The sequence below is a fragment of the Trichechus manatus genome, unplaced genomic scaffold, assembly GCF_000243295.1.
Source record: "Trichechus manatus latirostris isolate Lorelei unplaced genomic scaffold, TriManLat1.0 scaffold00072, whole genome shotgun sequence".
NCBI classification, from domain to species: Eukaryota; Metazoa; Chordata; class Mammalia; order Sirenia; family Trichechidae; genus Trichechus; species Trichechus manatus.
This window is the reverse complement of record NW_004444008.1, coordinates 247,351-257,930: the sequence shown is the minus strand read 5'-3', so window position 1 is coordinate 257,930 and position 10,580 is coordinate 247,351. Positions and strand designations below refer to the sequence as shown.

General features: G+C 50.4%; 1 protein-coding gene across 3 annotated transcripts in view; it reads right to left on the bottom strand.

The window, feature by feature from the left end:
• Positions 1-10,325, bottom strand: part of PDCD6 (programmed cell death 6) — a 28,298-nt gene extending 17,973 nt beyond the window's left edge. For 2 of the 3 annotated variants that reach the window (XM_004380263.2, XM_012556645.2), the window contains exons 1-2: positions 10,180-10,325; positions 9,480-9,541 (exon numbers count right to left, since the gene is read on the bottom strand). In XM_004380263.2, the coding sequence (XP_004380320.1) occupies positions 9,480-9,541; positions 10,180-10,268 (151 nt within the window). In that variant the 5' untranslated portion in view covers positions 10,269-10,325. Of the gene's footprint in view, positions 1-4,330; positions 4,534-9,479; positions 9,542-10,179 lie in introns of those variants that run through there. The other variant, XM_023734812.1, reaches the window with a different exon arrangement.
• Between the last annotated feature and the right edge of the window lie 255 nt (positions 10,326-10,580).

Genomic DNA, 10,580 nt, shown 5'->3' with positions numbered 1-10,580 from the left:
TCCCAGGTGGCAGTACTGGAGGATTCTGAGGCTTACAGGGAAGGTCCCAGGTGGCAATACTGGAGGATTCTGAGGCTTACAGGGAGGGTCCCAGGCAGCAGGACTGTAGGGAGGACCAAGGCTCCAGGAAAGCAGAGCAGCTCCTCCTGGGCTGGGTCAAGGATAGGACCAGCTCCCACACAGAGTCAGGGGCTGAGTCAAGGGACAGGGAAGGCAGGCAGACTCTTGGGGTCACCATATGCCCTTCTGCTACACCACTGGGGCTGACGCTGCCACAGAAACCAGGAGATGACAACAGCCAAGACTTAACTATTTACTGAGTGACGGGTGCTGCGGCCTGTTTCCCAGACTGGACATCAAAAGCTTATAGGACCCATGATAAGCGGGAACACTGCAATTTGCAGACAGTTAGTATCTCAGTCATAAGAAAGGTTACACACATGGGGGTCAGTCTGAAAGTCTAAATAGGTTACAAAACCGTTTTCTACAAGAACATTTAACAGAGCTCACTGAAGGCAGACGAGACAAAGTCCCACATCTCCAGTGGCTTTTGGCCCCAGCCGTCTAGGCCACTCCATTTCCAGCACCCAGTCTATTCTGCCCAATAACAACCATCTAGGAAATGCCAGCATCACTCAGGCTGTGTCCTGACTCAGAAAACACGGTCACCGCAACCATGAATCTTGCCTCAATTTCATCACAAAGAATCAAAGAAAACAGACACACATTGGCCTCTATGTAAACTGGGTAGACATAATTTTTTCCCACCATATTCTGGGGACAGTGCTAAGGCCAGAAGCAACAACCTAAATGACCCTTGCTGGCCAGAACAAGAATCGGAATTCCAGAGACAGGGCTAATCACCATTAGAACGTTCAGTGTTTTCCTACTTAACCACAGGCATACAAGTGATTCCAGGAATTTTTATCTACCTTCCTTTTCAAAGGGAAAAAACCCACCTCACCTTCAGCTCTGTGACAACATGTGGTGGCCTTTACTCTACAGAGTTTTCTGTCTTAAAATTATGTCCTGTCATCCAGAAACTCAGATTTGGGCTGATAGAGACTTGAGTGAGTGAGCTAGGGCCAAGACTTCACACCCACAAGTGCATGTGCTGCTGAAATCCCAACTACTTGAATTTTTTTGGAAAATCATGCTTGAATTATATCATTTCTGGAGATCTCTTTCGACATTACTGAGTCAGACTGGGGCTCTAGGCATCTCTGCACCTCTTTGTCAAAGAGAAGTGCTATGTGACAAGAAGAGGTAGGTAAGAACTCCTGTCTGTTCAGGACACACATGTCGTTATTGTGGTTGTTAGTTCCCGTTGTGTCAATTCAGACTCAGGGCAACCTCTTGCACTACAGAATAGAACTACAACTACTCCGTAGGGTTCTCTTGGCTGTAATCTTAAGAGAAGTAGATGCCCAGGCCTCCTCTTCCACAGCACCACTGGGTGGGATTGAACTGTCAATCTCTGCGCCACCTAGGGAGCTTCAGGGCACACATACTGGCATTTAAAGAATGGAATTTGCAGGTCCGTAGTGAACCTCTTCAGGCACACCAAAATCCCACATTTCACTAGCTATCGTCAACGACCGCTTTAAACAGCCCGTGGCTGGATAGGTGGCAAAGCAATATGCAATATTTATCAATAGTATTAACACCACTTATACCCTTTCATCTGGTGAATTTCACTTCTAAACATTTCTTCTGTGACATTATGGACTGCTTCTGGTGTGCACCATCGAGCTGATTCAGACTCACAGCAACCCTGTATGACAGAGTAGAACTGCCTCATAGGGCAGTAATCTTTATGGGAGCAGATTTCCAGGTATTTTCTCCCAGAGAGCCCGCTAGTGGGTTTAAACTGCCAGCCTTTTGGCTAGCAGCTGAGTGCTTAACCACTGCACCACCAGGGCTCCTTATTACAGGACTAGTCACAGCAATATTTACGCTAATAAAAACAAGAAACTACCTAAATGTCTAACGGCACAACACAGTAAACTAAATGACAGTACATACAGCCGTTGGCATAGTACATAATCAAAGAATTCAATAACATAGGGAAATTATCACAATATATTAAATGAAAAAGCAGGATAAATACATATGGTGTGTGTGTGAGAGAGAGACAGACCAGGAGAAAAATATATACCAAACAATGAACAGAGCCTAATTTCTGGTAGTAGGAATAAGGTTTTTTCCTTTCTGGAAAATTTTACAAAGACCATGCATTACTCTTATAATCACAATACAATTTAAAAAAAATCTTATATTTTCCTTTTTCAACCTAGAAATTTAACTCACAACTACTACCCTCAACTTTGCTATCAATTTTTCTCTTATGTAAGGAATTAATCACAAATTGGAACGCAAAACATTCACGCTTATTCCTAAAGCAGCTCTCAAGGAAAGCTGCCAGACAAAAGGGTCTAAATGGACACAAATTTTGGAATATCTCCATAAAATGGTGAAATTCCAGCCTGGAGAAACACACAAAGCCCAACACCAGTGGCATGGTTAAGGGAATGACAAAAGTATCATCCAAAGGGGGTAGTGAGAAGCATGACTGTCTTCCTTAAGAGTGCCTCTATTCCATTTTCTACAACTACCACAGAGTATTTCTAAAACAAACAAGGCAGTGGTGTTAAGTGGTAGAATTCTCACCTTGCATGTGGGAGACCTGGGTTCAAATCCCGGCCAACGCGCCTCATGTGCAGCGCAGTCTCTAAGTGGAGGCTTTCGTGTTGCTATGATGCTGAACAGGTTTCAGCAGAGCTTGCAGACTAAGATGGACTAGGAAAAAAGGCCTGGTGATCTACTTCCAACAATCAGCCAATGAAAACCCTATGATCCCAACAGTCTGACCCACAACAGATCATGGGATGATGCAGGACTAGGCAGCGTTTCGCTCTGCTGTGCGTGGGGTTGCCACGAGTCAGGGAGACTCAACAGCAGCTACAACAACAACACTTTTTGAAAGAGAAGCAGCAGCAACAACAACAACAAATCCTCACTTAATTGTATCTGGGAAAGCACATTCTGAAATTACCCAACGCTGTGCAGAAAACCAGGCCGTTTCAGTGCTCGGGCAGTGCAGGGACAGCACGGGGAGGGAGTGAAGCAGGCCAGGGTGGGAAGAACACATGATGGGCTCAGCGTCGGGATCTCAGGGGGCGGGGGTCTGCGGGAAGCCAGGTGACACTGCCCTGCATACAGGTGCAGGCCTCCTCCACCCTAGCCAGCCCTCATGTGGAAGACCATCATCACGTGAGAATGGTATGGCACTCACATCACCAGGGCTTCCAAAGGTCTAGAGAAGCTGGAAATCAGATTTGTATGGGCATTCCCCTCCCCCCCCTTTTTTTTTAATTGTACTTCAGGTGAAGGCTTACAGAACAAAATAGTTTCTCATGAAACAGTAATACACATGTTGTTTTATGACACTGGTTAACAACCCCACAACATGTCAACCCCCTAACTTCTCAACCTTTCATTTTTGGTGAAAATACACATAGCCAAAGATACACCATTTCAAAAATTTCTACAAGCACAGTTCAGTGACATTGACTACGCTCTTCCAATTGTGCTGTTATTCTCACTTAAGATGAAGCTTACAGAACAAAATAGTTTCTCATTTAACAGTTACTACAAATGTTGTCCTATGACAATGGTTAACAATCTCACAATACATCAACAATATCCTCACTCAACCTTGGGCTCCCTATCACCAGCTTCCTTGTCCCCTTCTGCCTTCTGGCCCTTGTCACTGGACTCCTGTACCTCGTTAGTCTCATTTGGTTTTACGGGGCTGTCCACTCACAGGCTGAACAGTGAACCTCGGAGGTAACTTCACCACTGAGCTAAAAGGGTGTCTGGGGGCCATACTCTCGGGGTTTCTCCAGTCTCCTTTAGGCCAGTAAATCTGGTCGTCTTTTTTTGTGAGTTAGAATTATGTTCTACATCCTTCTCCAACTCTGTCCAGAACCCTCTGTTGTGATCCCGGTCCGAGCAGTCAGTGGTGGTAGCCGGGCACCATCTAGCTGTACTAGACTCAGTCCGGAAGAGGCGTTGGTAGCGATAATTAGTCCTTCGGACTAATCTTTTCCTTGTATCCTGTTCTCTTCATTCTCGCTTGCTCCCGAAGGGATGAGACCAGTGGAGTATCTTAGACGGCCGCTCACAGGCTTTTAAGACCCCAGACACTACTCATCAAGGTAGAACCTAGAGCATTGTCTCTATAGGCTGTGTTATGCCAACTGAGGTAGATGTTCCCCGAGACCATGGTCCCCACAGTGTATGGGCATTTTTAAGTGCTGGAACCTACCTCAAGTTTTAACATGTCATGCGGGGGTTGTCTCCTGTAGATCACCAGTCTGAGACCTCTGATGAAGAAGGACGCAGTTCCACTTCTGCACGATGCCAGGGTACAGGGAAGGAGGGGGATTTGGTGGAGACGAGGCAACAGAAAGGAACCCCAAACTTCAGCGTCCTAACCATGTTTCCATTCAATGGCTGCTGGGGCTGCCCAAGGCTGTGCAGTGACTTGACAGCAAACCGGACCCACCAAATCCCAACCCTCCCTCTGCTTCTCTCCAAACTCAGGCCAGGCGAGCTTCAGGGGGAGCAAAAATGACAGGATGGGCCGGGGTCCTCGAGACCACCCTCGGGCTCTATGATTCACCAGGACTCACAGGCTCCAGAGCTGTTACACTCACGGTTATGGTTTATTACAGCAAAAGAACACAGAGAAGTCAGCAAAGGGGCGAGGCTGTGGAGCGAAGTCCAGGCACACCATACACAAGTGTCCAGAGCCCTGTCCCCATGGAGTCACATGGACACCAGGCTCTTCCTGGGGTCAGCCACTGGAGCCCAGGCCCTATAGGGAAAGCAGGTGTTGCCCGTCAACATGTTGTTACATAAGCCTTCAGGCACACGGCAGGGTGTGGCTCAAGGCCATGGCAAGCACCACCTGCCTATTAGCCAGGTCCTTCCAAGCTCAGTTCCCCGGAGCCAGTGGAGGTCTGTCGTGAATACAGGACCTTCCTGGGGCGTGCAGGTCTGACCAACCTCGGACCGCCAAGCTGACCCTTTCCTGCACACGGGCAGAGCAAAACTTCAGGTAAACCTCAAAGTCTGACCGCCGCGGCATCCCCAGGGGCCACAAAGACCACTACCCTCTAAAAGGGCCTGTGTGGTGGGGGAGAAAGGAGGATGCTATGGGTGAATATTCTACAGGGCGTTATCCTGATTCTTCTCATTTCGTTTTAATGTAGGATCCCCAGGAGAGCTGGAATCCTATCTTAATAAAAAAACACCTTCAGAAGAATGCATAAATCGGTTTTTTAAAAACGTACAACTGAAAAATGCATCATCAAAATACACCAACATGTTGAAGCAAACCTACAGCAGAAGCACAAAAAAAGGAAGCTTGAGCAAAAATTCTTCTAATTTCAAGAACAACGTGAAAGTTAAAAAAAAAGAAAAAAAGGAAAAAAAGGTACCAAACTGCAGACAGTTTGTGACATGCTTTCAAACAGAAAGCAGAGAACAGTTCTCCTCTGTCCTTCACACTGACCGGCTGGCCACAGGCTCGCTGGGAGCAGCCGTTTTTAGGCTTCCTGTGGCAACAGCCTTATAAAGGCCCCAGTGTGTGGGACAAGGACAGCTTCAACTGGATCCTAACAGGCACAGACTTCACTGAGGTGAGCACCCTGCTACTTTTTAACCTGTTTCCCACCAGTAACAAAGTAATTAGTGAAGCTGATTTCCTGAAATGGCCTAAGAGACTAGTTCCACTATCAGAACAGAATCCCAATGCTGGGAGAACAAGTGGAAATTAACATAACTTCCATGACTTCAGCCACAGGAGCCAAGGAGGAGGGTAAGGAGGGTTTGTGTGAGCCCACCCTACACTGCACGTGTATGCGCACCACAGCTAGAAGCAGGGGCTGCCGTGCCGCGCACACACGGCCCAGCGCTGGGACACCGCGAAGAGGATGGCACAAACGATGCCGGGGCCAGGGTCGGAGTAGCCTGCACCCCACTGCAGGCCTGCGGGAACAGTCGGAGCCCCAAGAACACATATCTGGAGGCACACCCTGGTGGTGCAATGTGATAGCAACGACGGGGACTCGGCACTAAGCGCCGGTGCTACAATCACCTACCTGTGAGGCTGTAAAACGACAAACTTATACTTATTAATAATCTGCCTTACTCCCGAAACGTAAAGAAATTTATATTCAAAGCATGGCAAAGTATGTTGTTGTTGTTAGGTGACGCTGAGTTGGTTCCGACTCATAGCGACCCTGTGTACAACAGAATGAAACACTGCCCAGTCCGGCACCATCCTCACAGTCATTGTTTTGCTTGAGCCCATTGTTGCAGCCACTGTGTTCATGCGTCTCACTGAGCGTCTTCCTCTTTTTTGCTGACCTTCTACTTTGCCAAAGCATGATGTCCCTCTCTAGGGACTGATCCCTCCTGAAAACATGCCCGAAGTATGTGACACGAGCTCTCGCCATCCTGGCAAAGTTCAGTAAAGTTTGATTATATTGGGTGGGAGGAGAAAACTGAAAGAATACGTAAAAGGATATGAAGAGTAAGAAAGTAAAGAGTCTAAGACTAGTTTAGAAAACTTACCTCTTAAAACTCTGACCCTTGCTACACATGAGCCACAGATTCTGACTTTAGATTTTCTAGCAGCTGATTTGAAGAAGAAAATCAGTCACTGCCTCTCCAAGTTAACAGGACTGTGGACATCCTGGGGCTGTTACTTACGTGCCCCAACATGCACTTTGGGAATCCCACAGCGCAATCACGAGCAGTGACTTCAGGGCCACCCTGAGAGGGTTAAATCAGAGTCTCAGTCTCCCAGGGCTGCCTGCCATAACAGATATACCACAAGGGGGTGGCTTTAAAGAACAAAAATTTATTTTTTCACAGTTCAGGAGGCTAATGTCCAAACTTAGGCCGCGGTTCTAGGGGCAGGTCCATTTTCATCTATTTCAGCTTCTAATAGATGCCAGCAACCCTTAGAACTCCTGGATGTGTAGATTCATCTGCCCCCTTATCTGTCTTCCTCTTTCCTGTGTCTCTGTGTCTAGTCTGCTCTTTTTATAACTCAGAAGTGATTAGGTTTTGGACCCACCCTACAGTGGTAAGGGCTCACTGACATAACAAAAGGAAACTCCAATGTCCAAACAGGTCATACTTACAGGTACAGGATTAGGATCTCAACACATGTTTCTGGAAGACACAATTCGATCTACAACAACCAGCTATCAAGCATTGATATCAATGTATCTTAGGAATGGTGGACTGAAAATTTCTTGGGCAATTTTTAAAAATTCTCTCTCTCTCTCAAGCAGCTTCTGGTAGACGTTAAGCAGTTACTGACTTCAAGACTACATCCTGACAGACACTGCCTGACGGTAAACTAAAGAGCTGCATGCTTTCCTGACCAGCTGGATGAGGGCAGGACTGACTGCATCCTCTGTCAGAAGGAAGTGTCCAACTGCCTGGGCTCGGGCAATACTTCCCAAGAGAAGAATGCTGCCCCTCGGATAAGTGCCTAGCACAGGGTCTGCGTAGGAGATGCTCAGAAATGGCTGCCATCATCATCACGATCATTAGGTAACAGGGAGTCATCCCAGATCTGAGCTGGCTGGTTAGCCAACAATAGAGTATAATACTGTTAACAGTATTAACAGTAATAACAGCAGCTAATGGCTGCTGAGCACGCACATGCCATGCCAGGCATACGGAAGCACTTCACACGAGAAAGGCTAAGTCCTTGCTGGGGTCACACTACTAGAACTGGTAGAGCCAGGACTAGAATCCAGCCACTGACTCCAGGGCCTGCCCCAGGTGCCCTCAGGGTGGACAGACCGTCATCTGAGGAGCCAAATATGTGGCCACTCCCCGTAGGTGACAAAGTCTCACACAGGCCTAGGCCTGGACAATCCTCTCAAAAACTCAAACAAGCAGACAAAAGGAAACTGTTTAAAAGGGTCATAAATCTCTCATCACTCACTGGAAAGCAACTCAAAATGGACGCCTCCAGAAGCATTACCCCTGAGCAGGGTGCCATGGGTACCCCCTCACTGTGGTGACCACAGCTTTCGCCTGCAGGTCATCTGGCCATGTTTACTATGTGGAATGAACAATTTAGGAAGTTTTAAGTCAGGATTTGCCAAACTGCGGCTTGCTGGATTCTAGGTTCTGACACCTTCCTAGTAACCCTCTTTTACTTCCCCTGAGTATAGTTCAAGCACTGGGGACACAACTCAAAAACAAAGAGCTTAACAATGATCCAAGAAGAGTCAAGCGGACACAATCGTCAGGGCAGAAGTAATGAAGTTCTTAATTTCCTGAAAAGTCTAATAAACGCACGTGAAGTACACACCAGTGCCTGCGGCCCATGTGTGTCGAACGCTGCAGAATGATGTCGGAGGTTCTCTGTGCTATAAAGCAAACGCACTGGTCTGTTACTGCAAACCTTCAGCTTAATATAAACCCTTAGGCAGTAAAGAACAGAATGTGTGTGCCTGGTCTGACCAGGCAGCGAGGGCTGGTCCTCCTGGAGCTAGACCCGCAGCTCTGTGGGCGAGTTTCCAGCACCCCTAGTCATGCCTCTTTCCACAACATAAACTGCCTCCCACTAACAAAAGGGAACCTTTCAGCACTCCCATAACACCTTAAAACCAACCCTTTTCTGCTTAAATGGCACACCTCTGGAAAAGCAAGCTACAACTTTAAGAATCAGGAACAACGGCTGCATCTGAGGGGTGAAAGAGGGCAACATCCTAGCTGGGTACTTGGCGAAGTGAAAGTCTCTAACAGCACACTCTGGGCCAGACCCTGCTGAACCAGCATCACCCCACACTACAGTGACAGCCACAGCCGGCACCGCCTCTGCCTCAGCCTGTGTGTCCCCCACTCGAGCAACCCTCCCTCAGTGCCGCCAGTATCCCCACTGTTGCCCCAGCAACTTGGCCCTGGAGCCTCCGCAGTTCCCATGGCAGCCCATGGCAACATATTCCCACCAAATGCCACGTGGCCCTCCTCCAAACCCTGTGACCTCATCCGCATCACCTGGTGACCCCATCGGTGCCCTCCAGGACCTGAATGATTCACCCAAAGGAGTCACTAAGACTCAGTCGCCCAAAAAATTAAATGATCTAGATTCCTGCAGGATTCTGCTGGGCAAAGCTCAACTTCTCATCCTTCTCTTAAAACCCGCACCCTAGCTTCCACGACCGGGTTTCCTGTTCCTGTGCTCAGTCACACAGCTGTTCAAGTAGCTGTGTGAGGCCCTGGGAAGACAACAAGGAAACCACTTGGACAAATAAACCAGAAACACCTCCACCGCGCACCAGCCGTAACAGCTCGGTCTTAATGACGCCCTCATGCTGAGAAGATAAATTCGAGAAGGGAGGCCGGGCCCGCTTCCCAAGTTCTGTGGTCGCACTCACCGTTGGACAGCGCCTGCTGCAGCTCGTTGTCCGAGATCACGCCGCTCCTGTCTTTATCCACCCTAAACAATCGAGGAATCCAGGGTGAGCCGGCAGGTTCCTCCAGCGCGTCACGCGCCCCACCCGCGGGGGTAGGAAGGCCGGAAGCCCCTGGACGTCCTGAGAGCCCGGCCCAGCCCCGGGCTTTGTTCTTAGGCGTTCTCCCGCCCCCACCCCGGCCAGTCGGAATCACATCGCGACACTTGCTCCCCTTTTCGCAAACAGCGAACGTTCTCCCAAACAATCCGGTCACGCCCGGCCCAGCAGTCCCGCAAGTCTCGGCCGTTCACTCGCTCACGAAGACTCGGGCGCGGCGTCTACGGCTCCGCCCGTGGCTGCCGGAGCTCGGGGCGCCAAGGCTTCTGCTGGCTCCCGTTCCCCGAAACCAGGGTCTCCGGCAGGCCTTCTGGCAGGGCGGAGCGGGACAGGGGAGGCCACCATCGGGGGTAGGGTGTGCGGCCGCGGAGGACTCCGCACCGCAGGAGGGGCCGGTGGCGCCGGGGCCGAAGCTGGAGGCCCGGCTCGGAGGCCGGGGACGCCAGGGCGGCGGCCGGGGGGCCCGGGGCGGAGGGCGGAGGCTGGGGAGCCGGCGCGGAGAGGGGCCGGGGGCGGGAAGGGACCCGGCAACGGGCACACGGGACCCGAGCGGCACAGCCCTCACCTCTGGAAGACGTTCCACAGGAAGCTCTGGTCCGGCAACGCCGCGCCCGGGGCAGGGGCGGCGCCGGTGCGGTAGGAGTAGGCTGCCATGGGCCGAGCTTGAGACACCAGCCGTGACGGGGAGAAGAAGCGGTGACTCCACTTCCGCCTCTGTCGGGGGCGGGGCCTGGACGACAGACCACTTCCGGCGTTACCGGAAGTGCGTGCAACGGGGTCAGTCATGGGGCCCGGCGCGGCCAATCTGAACCTAGCCCGAGTACGGCGGCCGCTGCGGGGCGCTTCCCCAGCTGCTGCCTGTTCCGGTGCTCCCGATTTCCCCCGCGGGCCTGTGAACGCCGGTTTTGGCCCTCGTCAGCCTCTCCGGCCTCCGCCTCTCCTGCCCCCGGACTCCTCCTCACCGCC